General features: G+C 39.6%; 4 protein-coding genes across 4 annotated transcripts; all 4 read right to left on the bottom strand.

Moving 5' to 3' along the window:
- Positions 1 to 631: 631 nt before the first annotated feature.
- On the bottom strand, positions 632 to 2,716 carry LOC106655651 (uncharacterized protein C45G9.7-like). The gene is made up of 3 exons (XM_014376148.2): positions 2,537 to 2,716; positions 2,010 to 2,138; positions 632 to 1,945 (listed from the first exon to the last, which is right to left on the bottom strand). Exons 1-3 carry the CDS (start codon positions 2,591 to 2,593, stop codon positions 1,757 to 1,759), a joined length of 375 nt encoding a protein of 124 aa, XP_014231634.1. The 5' UTR covers positions 2,594 to 2,716; the 3' UTR covers positions 632 to 1,756.
- Positions 2,717 to 4,309: 1,593 nt separating this feature from the next.
- On the bottom strand, positions 4,310 to 5,261 carry LOC106655639 (exosome complex component RRP40). The gene is made up of 2 exons (XM_014376137.2): positions 4,967 to 5,261; positions 4,310 to 4,873 (listed from the first exon to the last, which is right to left on the bottom strand). Exons 1-2 carry the CDS (start codon positions 5,152 to 5,154, stop codon positions 4,351 to 4,353), a joined length of 711 nt encoding a protein of 236 aa, XP_014231623.1. The 5' UTR covers positions 5,155 to 5,261; the 3' UTR covers positions 4,310 to 4,350.
- A 338-nt stretch (positions 5,262 to 5,599) lies between these two features.
- Positions 5,600 to 6,782, bottom strand: LOC106655615 (putative choline-phosphate cytidylyltransferase). Its single transcript, XM_014376107.1, has 6 exons — positions 6,690 to 6,782; positions 6,520 to 6,619; positions 6,322 to 6,438; positions 6,101 to 6,252; positions 5,802 to 6,020; positions 5,600 to 5,713 (listed from the first exon to the last, which is right to left on the bottom strand). Exons 1-6 carry the CDS (start codon positions 6,780 to 6,782, stop codon positions 5,600 to 5,602), a joined length of 795 nt encoding a protein of 264 aa, XP_014231593.1.
- Positions 6,783 to 7,569: 787 nt separating this feature from the next.
- Positions 7,570 to 9,611, bottom strand: LOC106655616 (V-type proton ATPase catalytic subunit A-like). The gene is made up of 3 exons (XM_014376108.1): positions 9,069 to 9,611; positions 8,120 to 8,990; positions 7,570 to 8,048 (listed from the first exon to the last, which is right to left on the bottom strand). Exons 1-3 carry the CDS (start codon positions 9,609 to 9,611, stop codon positions 7,570 to 7,572), a joined length of 1,893 nt encoding a protein of 630 aa, XP_014231594.1.
- Positions 9,612 to 15,674: the final 6,063 nt, after the last annotated feature.

Consider the following 15,674-nt stretch of genomic DNA (forward strand, 5'->3'; position numbering starts at 1 on the left):
AACGAGTGAAATATTACGGGTTGGCCGCTCTCGCGTGCACCTATGTGCGAGTTTTGGCAATGAAAACAAAAAGAAATACTACAATTTTCCGTAAAACGCGTGGTTGTGCACGAAAAATTGAAATTACAGTCACTTTCTTCTCTCTGCGATATGGGCACGCACACATATTATGATAAACGTATAAAGACACAATTTTTAAGCTGCTGTGCTTCGTGAGCGAGTATATGATAATTATAATATAGGCACATATCACTTGTGAGAAAAATAAAATTATATTAAACAAATTTTATCATATATTTATCATAATAATCGATTTCCTTTGTGAATGAAAAAAAAAAAAAACTAATCATGTTCCAAAAAATATATAACGATGCTTGTGTGCTAATCAATCATTAATTTTAAGTACATTATAGTTTGAATCGTGCAATGTTGAAAAAGGACATTTAATTTTTCGCGAAAAACTAATGTAACGGTAGAATTTTAGTTTACCACACAAATTGTATAAAGTGCTCCGAGAAAAGAGCACATATAAATATTTTAATATGTAAATCGTTTCATTGTACACATGATATTTTATGAAGTTACTTTACTTTTCATGGTTGTGCAGACTTCGAAAAACAATCTTTCCATGTTTAGTTGTGAAAAATAAGTGTAAGCAGCCGAGATACATCTCGCCTCTATGTATATTATATTGGCATTAATGAAGACCTCCAAATATTGCGGCCGATTGTAGGAGTAAATGCATGTGTTAGGCCAAGTATTCGATATTTATATTCAACGCGCGATATTTGGCAAAATTTTTATAAAATTGTTTTGTTATTCAATAAAGACAATATCCTTAAAAAATTTATTCGATTCAATGTTATTAATACCAAAAATTTTTATTTGTGCCTTACATTTAGTTTATGATTTATTAGAAATTTGTTCAATTTCGAGTGTTTATAATTATTTTGAATGAAATATTCGTTCAAAAGAACTAACTCTAAATCATTCTGAAAGTAAATAAATTATATCAAATTTAGGAAAATTCTATGGAGAAGCTGATTATATTATAACTTTTATCATGATATTAGTAGTTTACAATGGGAGTTTGGTTTCTAATTTTTGATTATTTTTGGCTGAATATGAATAAAACATTTACTATAACTTTTTATAAAAAATTTAAGGAAGTAATGATACTACTCCATATAACATAATTATACATTTATAAAACAATATATGCACCAATAAAAATAAAAAATATTTAAAGCATTTTGGTAATAAATTAACAATGATCTTGAAAGACTAGTTACAGGATGAAAATATTAATTTTATAAAAAATTAAAAATTTATGTTAACTTGATTCTCTGCAAAACTATTTACATATAAACGAATGTATAACATTTTAATTTGATTTTTTCTGCACAAAAAAATATTCAGTGCTTACTGATAATTATGCAAAAGGTAAGTCATAAATCATTTCATTACACCAAAGTGTCTAGTAATCAAGTTATCAAACAGTCATAAGCCTGGAATATAAAACTTAAAAACTAAAATCACTTTGTACATATTGTTTTACCTCTGATTTTATAATTGTATCTCTTTCAAAGAAATATACCATTTCTCATACTCAATTATGATTGTACATATGAATAAGTATAATTTTTTTAGGTAACATTAAGTTTTTGTAAAAAAACTTTATCTCATCTAATCTTTTATGCAAAAATTTTACTAGAACAAGCTATAAATTTAGCACATCTTGTTATTTACTTTGAGTTTAAGTACTCGTAACACCCTTTCTAGCTACCAATATATTCAACACTGGGTGCTTACGAATGTATCCAACAGCTTTTTTATGAGTTACCATTGTAAAATCATAACCATTACATTGTAATATTTTATCGTGTATTCGTAACCCACTTCTAGCTGCCGGAGATTCTTCATGCACTTCTGTGACATATATGCCCTGTAATTGAATAATAAAAATAAATCATCTCCACAGAATTTGTTGTAAGCTAATATTTCCTTACGTTATCTGTGTAACCTTGAGGACTTTTCTTGTAATCTTGGTCAATACCACCTCCAATTTTAAAACCACATTTCATAACTTCTTCTCCATTAGCGTTGATTTCAACTTCTTTGTGGAGTGTTATAGGAATCTATGGAATTATTGAAAATTAAATTTGATTACCAAGTTATAATAGATGTTGGTAAATGTTTTACGTGAGTTATACAGTGTCGAAAAAAATTCATACAAAAAAAATCAATAGCCCTATACAATGAAAAAAAAATAGTTACATGATGGCAAAGAGCATATGTCAAAGATGTCATTGATTATAGATTTAGTAAGGTCACATTAAACCTATAGTGTCTTTAAGATATAGTATTATAAAAGTCTCAAAAGTAAAGAACAGCTGTTTTCCTGCATCATCTGTCACTATGCTAGACTTGTGGAATGGCAGCAATTAGCATGGGAAAAAAGGAAAAGAATAAGAGCCAAGAGATAATTACGCATGAGGATTTCGGATCCAAAATAAATACTAGTCTCAGAACTTACACTGAGGCATTCCATGGCAGTGCCAGGCTGATGCTGGAAAGCCATTTTCGCGCTCATACTGTCACCGACTGCAGACAGCGACTGACTGCTGCACAGGATAAACAAACTCTCCGCGGCTCGACGCGGCGGTGCGGCATTGCAGACAAGATTCGCTGCACTTGCGACCCCGAGAGCGCTCGTGCGAGAGTTATCAGCATAATTTTGACTGACATAAATCAATTATAAAAACCGTGGATTTTGTTTAAATCAAAAAAATTGTATTTGTTTCTTTAAAAAACGGCTTATATGATTGCCCATGCAAAAATATTAACATACTATCTAATACATTTTTGTCTCACTTTTTCAAAGCTGTTTTTAGATTCGAAAGATTCTTTAATTTTACTGAGATACAGCTTTATTAGTGAGATGCGATTTGAAGTTTTAGATTCAATAATTCTGCTTCACTCGAGTTATCAAAAAAACACGTTTTTCCTCACTCTTAATTACAAACCGTGAAAACTATTGGATCAAAATATTAGAAATTAATTATGCAAATATTATCTCTCGAATGTTACCTGCAATTTTTACAAGATACAAGCTATTAACTTTCTTAATTTTATCATTTTTTTTCTGATTGATTTATAACATGAAATCAACGAAAGTAATTCATAGAAGTATTTAAAAAGCTACTTGTAATGTATTTTATCCTAAAATTTTAAACATTATACTTTAAAAACCTACGCTTAAAAAAGATAGCTATTTCAAATTATTAAGTACAGTGTATTACAATGAATAGCATTATAATAAACGCATTGCAATTCATCTTCTACCGGTCATGCATTATACAATTAATGTCTAACAGGTTCGCAGGCGATTCACTTCGTCGTATTGGAAACGGTGGTGGTTACATTAAGAATCTGTTGGTAAGTTTTAGGGTTTTTTTTAGATAGCTTGTGGCCTTGTCGATAAGCTTCTTCGTCTGAGCTTTCAGCCCCTTCGGATCAACTTACTTCCGCCATTGCATCAAATTATTAGCCATAACTTTTGGTTTACTTTTAATTTTGGCTTTTGTCTTACATGTTTGCATCTAATGAATACAACAAAGTATTTCACAGTGATTCCGACCAGTGAAACCAATCATGAAAGATACAAATATGACACTATGTATTGAGAAAAAAAATAGTTCCAAGTTTAATTGTCAATTAGTTTGTACCTGACTAGTCTGGCAGTACACTAAACGGTTAATTTTACTCAGCAACAGAAAAATAAATTTTCAATTTTGAAGGGTAAATAAAGATAATTGCAGATTCTCTTATTAGTATAGTAATAGAAAGATGTACCTATATCTTTGCTTTATGCATGTGCATTTTAAAGCTCAATGGTTTTCATTTTGGCTATAAGAGTCTCATTTTTTCAATCTTAGCCTGAATTTTTTTATTACTTGTTTACCATTCAGAGGCTTTTATAAAATGCTTTACTTTTTGAGCCATCATTTCTAATAGTAAATAAATGTAAAAATCGTAACCACTCTAAGCTTGTGTCATGAACCTCTTATAGAAAAATGATGCTATCAAAAATGTATTGTGCAGTTGTAAAGAAATAGTTGATACAACATCCAACCAAATGCATCGCATTATCCAAGCAACTTTCAACTATAGATATCACACTGCTATGTATTCATAAAACTTTCTCATCATAAAAACTGTCATGATTTATTTATAAAACTAATGAAAAATCTTGTTACAAATATTGGTACAATAAATAAAGATCCAGTCATAATTATAAATATTCTTATTTACATCTAACTGTATATACAAAAAATAAGAGTTACTTTTTTATCTTAAAACAGTTAATGCCTGCATTATACTATTTCGCAAGGATGGATATTCACTCGGAATTGTGTATTCAGATGCAAGTATGGCATTTGCAATTGCAATTGTATCTTGAACACTGTTTTTAGATTTTATCCAAATTTTTCCATTCATTCCGACAGCTACTTCATATTTTAATTCTTCTGATAGTAATTTCAACAGAGGATAGTCTGGTTTTAAAACTTTTCTGACAAGATTTAATGAACAAGAAAACATCATTCCTTCTGGGCTCAAAATGCCAAGCTTTCCTTTTTTACCAAATGAATCAACGCAAACTAATTCTGATTCCATATATTTACCGGCCACAGCTAACTTAGCATAAACAATATCGCCAACTTGTACATCAGGTCGATTTCTCTTGCTAGATCCTTCAAATGCCAGATACGACAGTACAGCTGGTTCGCTGGCTCCAATATCCACTTTATATAAATCACCTGCTTTTTGAGTTACAACACCCACAACATTCTCACCTTGACTTGGTATATACCTGAACAAGTAAATAAAAGAAAAATACACTTAAAACACAGTTGAGATGTAAAATACTCAATTTCTATGAGTATGTTCGAATTCATGTACGCACCTCTTTTGATGACAATCCACATAATAAATTGCAAGTCTTTTTTTTAATATTCCGGCTTTGGTAGTATAAACATCCTCGCCATCCGTTCGCAAACCGGGTCCAAGAATGACTTTCTTTTTACTACCGACTTTTTCAATTGGTTTTAATTTATCCCCTGGCATAACAATGTCATCCACGGCTACTTCCATCGTGCCAAATTTATTTACTTTCAAAAAAAATACAAGCGATGTTTTGAAGTATTGTTATTTAATTCGAGAGGTTACAATCCCACCTCAGTTCTTCTCACATGTGCAGACGGCCGCAGACTGGGCTTTTTTGTCTGCTAGTTATTTACCCGTAGCGAGCGTGTCACTGTCATGTTATGATTGTCATGAAACTTACTGGTTTGCTTTGAAGCTTATATGACAATCAAATTGTCGGCTGCAAGTTGAAATGAAGAAACGGAAAACACAGTGACATTTGTGTAAAAATATGAGTGACAATAACGAAAACAAACAAAGCTCGGATTGTATTTTTTGTTATAAAAAAACACGTTTATTTGTTTATAACAAACATAAAAACTAAAGATCTATAGGAAGGGTATACGTTAAAATGAAATCTGTTTTACAAAACTGTTAAAAATAAAACGGATACCTAAAGAAAGGTAGTATATGACGCATACAAAACAATTGCTACGATTATAAGTAAAACCATCAATATATCCTTGGTTAGCCAATAAAAAACGTCTTGTGCGATGAACGATGCTCTCTGGGTGTTTAAAAAAAAAAAGTATACATTATTCAAGCAATAACGATTGAAAATTAAACTGAAACAGGGAGCAATCATCGAAACTCACGTGCATCAGCGATAGATTCAAATCTTTCGCGCTGTATCCTCTGGCCAAATTTCTTCGGACGTATAAGTCGTAGTTTTTTATTATTCTTTTAACGATATCCGAAGTAGAAACGCCCGGCGTTCTCTGCGTTTCGAGAAACATTCCCTTGTCCTTTAGCTTTGCATAAAAATCGACTTGTCCTTCGGTCTCGTAGACATCGTCGTGGGCCACGAAGTCAATCTGTAAAGTAACCCTCAGGTATGATTCAAGTATAAATCGTGTGTGGCTTGAGTCAATTCGTTGAGTCTGGTGATTTGTACCTTGTGTTTTTTTATAAACTCATCATTAAGGATCCAGGGAGCACTGCGAACGACTTCGTCCACGTATCGGCAGTGCCTTACCGCCTCGTACCTCTCCGCATCCGTCATTACGGTCCGGCCTTTTTTGGAGTGCGTCAACTCGTCGTTGCAAACTTGGGAATTGGGAATTTTAAAGCATATTTCAAAAAGCAATTTTACACAATCACTTTTTTTTTACTTACCTCCTACGATTAGATGTACGTTAGAAAATCGGTTTTTGGCCTGCATCAGCTGCCGGGCATGGCCTTGATGAAACAAATCGTATATTCCATCAGCGTACACACGCACTTTTCGTGGAGCTAAAAAAGTCGAATAAAAGTTTCGTAAACTTTTCTGGAAAAAAGTACATTTTAAGGGATTAAGGTTTAAGGTGAATGAACCTTCGCCGGATTCTGCTGAAATTTTTATCGAATAATCACAATTTTCTCGCTCTTGCACAGCCTCCGGATCGTCGCTAAATGGAGCTTTTTTAAAATGAAACTAACAAGACACGAAATTATTTTAAAAATCATGAACATTGAATTCAGAATATTAAAATTAAATTAATTACACCCGATTCATCGATCGACTTTATCGTTTCTTTTTCTTTTCGTTCATTCCGTTCTTTTGACGTTTTCACGTCGGCAGCGATTTTTTGTTGCATTTCTTAAAATAGAAAATTAAAATTTTCCTTTATAACGTACTCCAAAAAACAATTAAAAACTTAAAATATAGATAGATTTAAATTTTAATCGTTAAAATACAATGTACATTATCAAGTTAAGCTTGTATACAGCTGTGCGATGGTAAAAATATTTGAGCCATTTGTTTGGTTGTCAAGGCATGTACAAACAAAACAAACAAACTGAACTCGAAACAATTCCAATTTTCAAAAGTTAGTTCAGTACGGAATGATCGCAAGTTTATTTTTCAAAAATGTCTAATGAACGTCTTCACTGTCCGTTAACAAATCTGATCCGTACGATTTTTTCAGGCTCAGCTCATTATCATGCAAATGTTATTATATTATTCAAAAGAATACGCGCGATATTTAAAATCTTTCTATCTCATGAGAGTTAGATGAATATTGCTCATCTTTTTGATTTTTAAGAGCAGTGAATCCAGCTTTAATTTTTCAAGTTCAATATCACAGTTTTCAAGTGAAAAAAAATTTACCACATGAATATTTTGAGTTCGCTACAGTTTTTCATTATATCCGATTTTTTATAGTAGCTGTAAGGCTAAAATATCTGCTATTGCGAATTGCATGGCATTTTAATAAATATAGGTCACGTTTCATAAATAAGGTGCATGGCTATTTAATGAGAAAAAATCGGTAAACTTCCTTGAACGATCTCTCGTCTAAACACAAATGAAAATTAATCTAAATCCCAGATGAATGTAACATAAAGCGATGAATGAACTTACACATTACGAAAGCCGATCGGCAACTAAATATCTTCGAAAGCCTTCTCGATGGCGCGAGCGAGCTCGCGCAGCTCCTCGACGATGACGCGCTCGCCGTCGTGCACCGGGCACAGATACTTCATGATGGCGAGGCGATCGATCGTGTCGGCCAGCTTGGTCCTGATGCGGGCCCAGGTCATCGCGGGCTCGTCGTCGTCGTTGTCGTGGCCCTGCCTCGTCTCGATCGCGCGCAGCCCGAGCTCGTAAAATAGCACCAAGTTCCGCATCATGCCCAGAGTCTTGTAGAAGGGACAGAAGCGATCCTGGCTCGACTGGGCGTTCTGCTGGAGGAAGTCCTCGCTGAGCATGCGCGCCACGGCCAGCAGCAGTTTCTCCGGCTCGGACAGCGAGGTGGGGCCGATTATCTGGGTGAGCCTCTCGAGCTCGTGCTCCCGCTGCAGCATCTCGAGGATCTTCCGCCTCAGCTCGGCGAACTCGGGGAAATTCGCCTCGTAGTAGTGAGCTGAAAGCAACGAAACGACGATGCAATATATACTCGTTGCGGGAAATCGACGTAACACGGCTCTCGCTCACTCAGCGGCTCGATGCTCTTGCTGTAGCTGAGGCTCCAGTTGATGGCCGGGAAGTGCTTCCTCTCGGCGAGCTTCTTGTCGAGGGCCCAGTAGGTCTGGACGACGCCGAGGGTGGCGCTGGTCACGGGATCGGCCATGTCGCCGCCGGGCGGCGACACCACGCCGACGATGCTCACGGATCCCTCGCGCCTCGGGCTGCCGCGGCAGCGCACGCGTCCCGCGCGCTCGTAAAAGTTGGCCAGGCGCGCATTGAGGTAGGCCGGGTAGCCCTGGTCGGCGGGCATCTCGCCGAGGCGGCCGCTGATCTCGCGCAGCGCCTCGGCCCAGCGCGACGTCGAGTCCGCCAGCAGCGCCACGTTCTGGCCCTGATCGCGAAAGTACTCGGCGATGCTGCAGCCCGTGTAGATGCTGGCCTCGCGCGCCGCCACCGGCATGTTCGAGGCGTTCGCCACGAGGACGCTGCGCTTCATGATCGACTCGCTGCTGCTGGCCCCCCCGTCCTGCACCTCCACCCGGAGCTTGGGAAAGTCGCGCAGCAGCTCGGCCATCTCGTTGCCGCGCTCGCCGCAGCCCACGTACACGACCACGTCGCTGTTGGAGTACTTGGCCAGGGCCTGTGACAGGCCCGTCTTGCCGCAGCCGAAGGCGCCGGGCAGGGCGCAGGTGGCGCCCTGGGCGCAGGGGAACAGGCCGTCGAGGACTCGCTGGCCCGTGACGATGGGCCGACGCGGCCTCATCTTGTCGGCGTAGGGCCGGGCCCGGCGCACCGGCCAGATCTGCAGCATCGACTGGTCGATCGTCCGGTCCTCGTACTCGAGCTGGAGAATGACCTCGTCGACGGTGTACGAGCCGGCGGGCGCCAGGTACTTCAACTGAGCGCGTCCGATCGTGGTCGCGTTAAAAATCGCTACATATATAAGATACACGTGGATCGAGCTGTATTATTATACCCGGCCGCAGGTGTCGGGCGCCACCATGATCCGATGCTTGAGCAGCTTGTTCTCGTAGACGAGGCCGACGAGATCGCCCCCGGTGAGCGGCTGGCCGCGCTTGAGCCGCGGCAGCGGGCAGAACTCCCAGTAGGCCGTGCGCGACACCGCGGGCAGGTCCAGGCCGCGGCCCATGTAGATCGAGCCCGTGGCGAGGTGAACGTCGCGCAGCGGCCGCTGAATGCCGTCGAAGATCGAGCCGAGCAGACCGGGCGCGAGCTCGACCGCGAGGGGCCGGCCGGTGCGCTCGACGGGATCGCCCGCGGCCAGGCCCGAGGTGTCCTCGTAGACCTGGACGGTGGCCCGGTCACCCTCCAGCCTGATCACCTCGCCGAGCATGCGCGAGTGGCCGACTCGCACGAGCTCGTACATGGCGCAGGCCCGCATGCGGCGGGCGGTCACCACGGGCCCGCTGACGCCCTCCACGTAGCCCTGGTCCGATTCTCTGCTGGCCGATCGGCGCCGCTGCCTCGTCGTCCGCTCCGTTGCCACGGAGCTACGCATGATTGTGATTGCGCGTTCGCGTGCGCTGGATGATTATATACGTACGCTGCGTCTTCTTTCGATGTATCGTTATACTTGTAGCCCGAACTAACAACAAATAGCAGACGTGAGCACGCCGCTTAGAAGGGTTATAGTCTCTGGCGAAATACGACGATATTATAGACTAGAAATGGAGCAGCGCGTTTGAATTAAATGGTGTTGAACTTTCGTACTATTTTTTGACAGTGCAGACAAACTTTATGATTCAATTGCATATACGGTGAATCCTCTTTATTAATAAAAGAAATTTTTTAATACTATACTTAAATTCTATACAATACTTTATGTATATATGGCCGATTCTCTGTCAACTAAACCGGTCAAAATTTTTTCTCTATATCTAATGTGATGAATACATTGCTTGGAATAAAGGAGGCACAAATCTATCGAAATCAATGTCTGCTAGGATGCGGAAAAGGTGGCCTAATCGGTGCACCCGATATGAATATCGACCTGGCGACGACTTTCTCCGAGGAAGTCGAACTGTTTTTGCTACTTCGCCCACCCTGGTGGCCGACTCGGTGTACCAAGTATGATTATCGACCCGGCGACGATATTCCCTGAAAAAGTCGAATTGTTTTCGCTATTTCATGTACCCGGGTGGCCTACTGGGTACAAAATCGACCCAGCGACGACTTTCTCCACGAAAGTTGAGATGTTATGACTACATTATGCCCCAGGTGCGTATACCAACCGACGATGGCTTACTCCAAAGAGTCGAAGTTTAAAATTCATTAAGATAAGATCTACACTTTAAAATAGAAAAATCTTATTTTTTACCTTGACGTCAAGAAATTGTACCTTTTGATGCAAAAGGAAAACTATTCATGCTATTGATCTAAAATTTTACAAGCTATTATGAAATAATTAGTTAAAGTACATACTCAAATATCATGATAACAGCATGCAAAGTCTTGTTTTCAACTTTGAAACAGTTGAATCTCATTCATCACTTACGTCAAGAAATTGTACCTTTTGTTGATAAATTAAAACTATTCATGCTACGGATACGGGTTCCGTAAAGAACCCGTTAAAGCCGTGTTCAGCGTGAGCTACAGTCCCGAAAGCCGAGGTATTAGCAGACGAGACAGAACTCGTGGGGACTGGTATGGACCCTACATGAAAGAGTTTGCCGTCACTGTGGCTGCACCATTTATAAAAGGTGCGAAAGTCGTTGCAGTTGTGCTATTTGGAGAAGAGATACCAGTCACTGTGCTGGAAATGTCAGTAGCAGACGAAATCGTCCGGGTGTCATTGCTGCTGACGGACGCTGCCGTTGTTGTGGCATCAGGGACTAACTGCTGTGTGAGTGGTGTCACAATGACGGGTTTTGTCTCTCGCATGGCTTGTAATTCAGCCTGAAGGGTTGTTGATTTTCGTAGACTGAAAGTTTAGCCATGAGATGCCTTTCAATCTCAACAGCATCACCACCGTCGTATGTCAAAATAGAAGAGTTTTGCTGATCTTTCTCGTCACCCATGATGTCATGTTGATGAGGTGTGAAAGAAAAATGCAAAAGATGTGAAAAGAAAAAAGAAAAAAATTTTTTATGCACGTGTGACCTTAGGTCCAATTAATTATATACGATCGCCTTTAGAGCCTAGGTTTCACCCTAATAGCTCAAAGTCCCATTGTTTGAAGTGAGTTTAGTTAATGTAATCCCCTTATTGTAGAAATACTGAGGAACCTCTATAACAAGTGGCGGTTTTATTACAACGGTGCTGAAAGACCTTTGTAATTATTGGGCAGAGACCTTAACATAAAGGTGCTGAAGGACCTTGACGAAAGAAAAGAATTTATTGCAAAAGTACTGAGGGACCTTGGCAATAGATGAAAGTAGATGTTATTGTAGAAGTACTGAAGGACCTCTACAATATTTAATAGGCTTTGTTACAAAAGTGCTGAAGGACCTTTGTAACGAGTAGACAAAAATTTTATCGTAATAAAGGTGCTGAAGGACCTTTACGATAAATAGTAGTTAGTCAGATTAGGATAACTCGGGTAAAAATGATTTGATTAATATTTTAGGCTGTAACATAGTTGTAAATGTTCATAGAAATAGTGGCATATGTTGTATGATGACTCGGTAGTTTCAAGGTTATACCGAGTCATGCATAACTAATACAATCAATTTGTATATTATAACTTATGATTTAAGGTTTGTACCTATTTAACATAAGAATACATGTATCCTAATAAAACATCGCTAGGTGTTATAATTGTTTTGTTTATTATTTAAATAAAATAAAAGTTCGCCATGTGAATGCACATGGTGATCTTTAAATTCCAAATTTAATTATTAATATAAATGTTTGTGGTTTTATTTTTATATTTTTTGATAGCTTGTTTTATTTAGCGTCGATTAATTTTATTGTTATGTATTTATTATTAATTTTAATATTATTAATAAAAGAGTAAAACCTATGATAATTATGGTAAGGTAGATTATGCGATAATGTAGTATGATAAGGAATGGTACAGAATGGTAAAACAACGGTACCGGTGCAGTCATAGCTGTAATGAATGGGACTTTCGATGCGTTACAAAAAGCGAGAAACTTGGAGAGCAAGAAAATGTGCGTGCTAACAAACTTACAGAGATTGATTGATAAAAAATTAATTATACATTTTTCAACAGTTGAAGATACAAAAACAAAATATTGGAGCATAGAACAAAGCATCGAATAATGTTATAATATGTACATCTTAAATGCAGGAGTGCTTTGGATGTTGGCGAGGGCGGCAGGTAGATCATTCCAGAAGCGTGAGCCCCACAAGACAGAGAGAGAGAGAGAGAGAGAGAGAGAGAGAGAGAGAGAGAGAGAGAGAGGTAGAAAAAGAAAGAGATAGAAGAGTGGAGAACCTGAAGAGCGGAGAACCTGAAGAGCTCGATTGACTTTTTCTTTTCTTTTTTAAAAATTTACTTAACGCGTGGGGCGTGGGGTCACTCTGAAACTCGCATGTCTTTATTGCGCACAATTTTAAATTAAGAAAATTAATCTTATTAAAAAGAAAACAATATTTCACTATGTATTTAAATTCTTAAAACTTAAGAGTTTTTTGTATAGTCTTCTTTAAATATTTCTTTTAGCACTTTCAAATGTCAGCGAGCATAAAATTTTATCAATCCTGATTTATTGTCAAGTGCACTGTAGAAACGAGGCGACGACACTCGATACAAAGCACAAAAATAGAAGTTGATACCGCTGCAGCCGTTGCCTGCTTGGCGCCACTGCGCGCGACGATCGGGACGGAGCTGCGATGCGAAGCGACGCGGCGGAGGACACCGTCGCTAACGGCGCTTCTACATAAGATCTTCGTCTCGGATGCATCGGACGGACAGTACCAACTTCGAATAATAAATATTCCTTCTATTGTATTTTATTCTATTATGAGGTTAAAATATAATAGAAGGAATATTTATTATTTGAAGTTGGCACTATCCGTCCGATCCGTCCGTATGGAGCCCGAAACTCAGATGAAAATCATATGTAGAAGCGCCCTAAGACGGGTGCCGCGTCGCAGAAGATGAGAGAACGAAGGGAATCACCACTGAGAAGATTTAAGGACCACGGTTCGGTCTTGGAGGTTCTTGAAGCCTCGGTTGACGAGAGGCGGAGAGGGTGACCGAAATCCTTCACGATGTTAAGTTTAACTGGAGCTTTATTGCGTGTGTCTCGTGAGACTCGTGTGGTGGTAGAGCTCCTACTGTCACTATAGCTGCGCAGCGTCGCAGATTCAAGGTCGGAGGGGGGAGGGAAAAAAAGTACAATACAATTTTTATATGAATTCTGGGAGTTATTGTTCTAGTTACGACGTCACCGAATCGGTTAGTCCTTGGGGAAACAAATTGAAAGTTTTTTATATAGTAAAAGTACGAGTGTGTTTGTGCGCGAGTGCCCACAACGATGTCGAGCTTGGAAAATTTGACGAGTTTACGGAAAAATTTCAATTTAGAGATCGATGAGGATCGATTGGAGCTTTTCGATCAATTTGACTATCTGATCAGTGATTGGAAGGGCCAACTTCCTAACCTTCGGGATATTTTTTGTCCCGAAGAAATTGAGTGTCTTCTCTTTCAATCTATAAGATACATGCTATCGTCGCACATGTTTGAAGACAAAAGTTATTGTCAGGGAGAACGATTCATCGATTTCGTGGTCCGAAGCGGGTACAAGGATGAGCCGAAAATTGACGAAGACGGCAAGCCGCCGTCGCTGTGTCGCACCACGCCCCTGCATCGAGCCTTCAAAAGTTTATTTCAGCACGAGGATATCGTGGTTCGTAATCTTTTTAAAATTTACGACAGGGTTGACTTGAATTACACTAACGAGTCGGGACTGTCGCATTTCCACATAGCCTGCTTCGAGCCTGGCTGTGTCGAGGTCGTCGTAAAATTCCTCGAGTTCGGCCAGGACCCAAATCTCATCTGGTTAGAAACAGGCAACTCGCCGCTTCACTTGGCCTTGGCCAACAAACGCTACGAGGTGGCCGAATCTTTGCTGAAGTATGGGGCTAATCCCAATTTGGCTGACGACGAGGGATCGACTCTTTTACACCTAATGTGCATTGAGAGTGATGACGATGATGACGACGATAGCATGGCGGAGAAGTTCTTCAAGATCATTGACGACCCGCGACATGAGCCGTTGTTTACCGACGCCAAAGATAAATCAGGTAACACACCTTTGCATTTAGCTGTGGCCAGAAGATGCACGAAGATGGTCCAATTACTACTGAAAAGAGGCGCAAGCCTTAACTTGTTCAATGCGAACGGATTGACTCCTCTGCACTTTAGTTGCATGAGAATCGACGACGACGACGATTTGGTGATGATGTTGCTCAAGTTCAGCATCGTCGAGAATCGACCGGTGCAGGTGGATGCCGTGGACAATAAGTCGAGCCAAACTCCGCTACACTATGCTCTGGCCCACGGCAAGAAACCTCGAATCATTCGAGCGCTGCTGACGGCTGGAGCAGATCCAAACTTAGCCGACTGTAACGGATTCACACCGTTGCATGTTATTTGCAATAGATACGACGACGATGCTGATTTATTAAAAATATTCTTTGAGACCTGCAAAGAAGTCAATCGAATGGTGCAGGTAGATGCCCGAGATAATAAATTCGGCTTGACACCGTTGGAATGGGCCGTGGCGAGCTTCTTACTGGATACGATTAACGTACTCCTGGATAATGGCGCTGATCTGTCTAAGTTTGTCTTTCCCAGTGTGGATCAGTTCACTGAAAAATTAGAAGCCGACCGCTTCTTTGATCGTTTTAGGCATTCTAAATTGATACTAGCATCTGGTCTATTGGCCGTCATCGATCGTCTCGATGAAAGAGGATACGAAGTGACCCAAAAAGTCGCCCAAGAAGTCGTCCTCACGATCATGACATTGTTTGCCAATCATGGATTATTCGCCAAGTCGACGGATCTTGACAAATCGATTTATGAAGACGAGGAATTTGCTACCGAGGTGAAGAAAATAATGATAATTCCAGACTTGTCGCTCTACGACTTAATCCAATTGCAATCCCATGAGTCAAAAAAACGACTCAAGTATATCGATTACTTCAAGTTCTGTAATTCGAATAAATTGTGGAAAATTCCTAGAAACTACTTTGAAGATTGCATCGTGCACCTTTGCGAAAAACTATCGAGAAGATTTTTCCGTGGATGGGCACTGAATCTCTTTATAGAGATGATGTATGTAGTCGAACGTATAGGCTACTGGATAACGGTCGAGGACTTTGAAAAGATCATCGAAAAGTTAATGAATGAAGATTTATATAATGTTTGCTTAGCGATGGAAAACAAAATCTAAACCTCATCATAATGTGATAATCAGTGTATGATAATATGATAATGTTGTAATGATCTATCAATCATCTATTTTATAAATGACCTGGCAAGAAATACGCGTCGTAAGTAGTGTATTTCATTTAATGTCATGTGTCAATTCTGATTATAAGGAAAAAAGCGCTCCTTTTGCCATAATTTTCTTAGTGTCACGCAAATACA

Source organism: Trichogramma pretiosum, unplaced genomic scaffold (genome assembly GCF_000599845.2).
Source record: "Trichogramma pretiosum strain Unisexual culture from Peru unplaced genomic scaffold, Tpre_2.0 scaffold10, whole genome shotgun sequence".
In the NCBI taxonomy this organism is placed as follows: Eukaryota; Metazoa; Arthropoda; class Insecta; order Hymenoptera; family Trichogrammatidae; genus Trichogramma; species Trichogramma pretiosum.

Coding starts and splice junctions, on each gene's coding strand:
- LOC106655651 (XM_014376148.2), bottom strand. CDS start 2,593: ATGAGCGCGAAAATGGCTTTCCAGCATCAGCCTGGCACTGCCATGGAA. Junction 2,139..2,536: donor CTGCCATGGAATGCCTCAGT/GTAAGTTCTGAG, acceptor ATAATTCCATAG/ATTCCTATAACACTCCACAA. Junction 1,946..2,009: donor CTCAAGGTTACACAGATAAC/GTAAGGAAATAT, acceptor ATTCAATTACAG/GGCATATATGTCACAGAAGT.
- LOC106655639 (XM_014376137.2), bottom strand. CDS start 5,154: ATGGAAGTAGCCGTGGATGACATTGTTATGCCAGGGGATAAATTAAAA. Junction 4,874..4,966: donor GTGGATTGTCATCAAAAGAG/GTGCGTACATGA, acceptor TTACTTGTTCAG/GTATATACCAAGTCAAGGTG.
- LOC106655615 (XM_014376107.1), bottom strand. CDS start 6,782: ATGCAACAAAAAATCGCTGCCGACGTGAAAACGTCAAAAGAACGGAAT. Junction 6,439..6,519: donor TTCAGCAGAATCCGGCGAAG/GTTCATTCACCT, acceptor CGACTTTTTTAG/CTCCACGAAAAGTGCGTGTG. Junction 6,021..6,100: donor AGTTTATAAAAAAACACAAG/GTACAAATCACC, acceptor GTTACTTTACAG/ATTGACTTCGTGGCCCACGA.
- LOC106655616 (XM_014376108.1), bottom strand. CDS start 9,611: ATGCGTAGCTCCGTGGCAACGGAGCGGACGACGAGGCAGCGGCGCCGA. Junction 8,991..9,068: donor CGCCCGACACCTGCGGCCGG/GTATAATAATAC, acceptor GGACGCGCTCAG/TTGAAGTACCTGGCGCCCGC. Junction 8,049..8,119: donor CAAGAGCATCGAGCCGCTGA/GTGAGCGAGAGC, acceptor CGTTGCTTTCAG/CTCACTACTACGAGGCGAAT.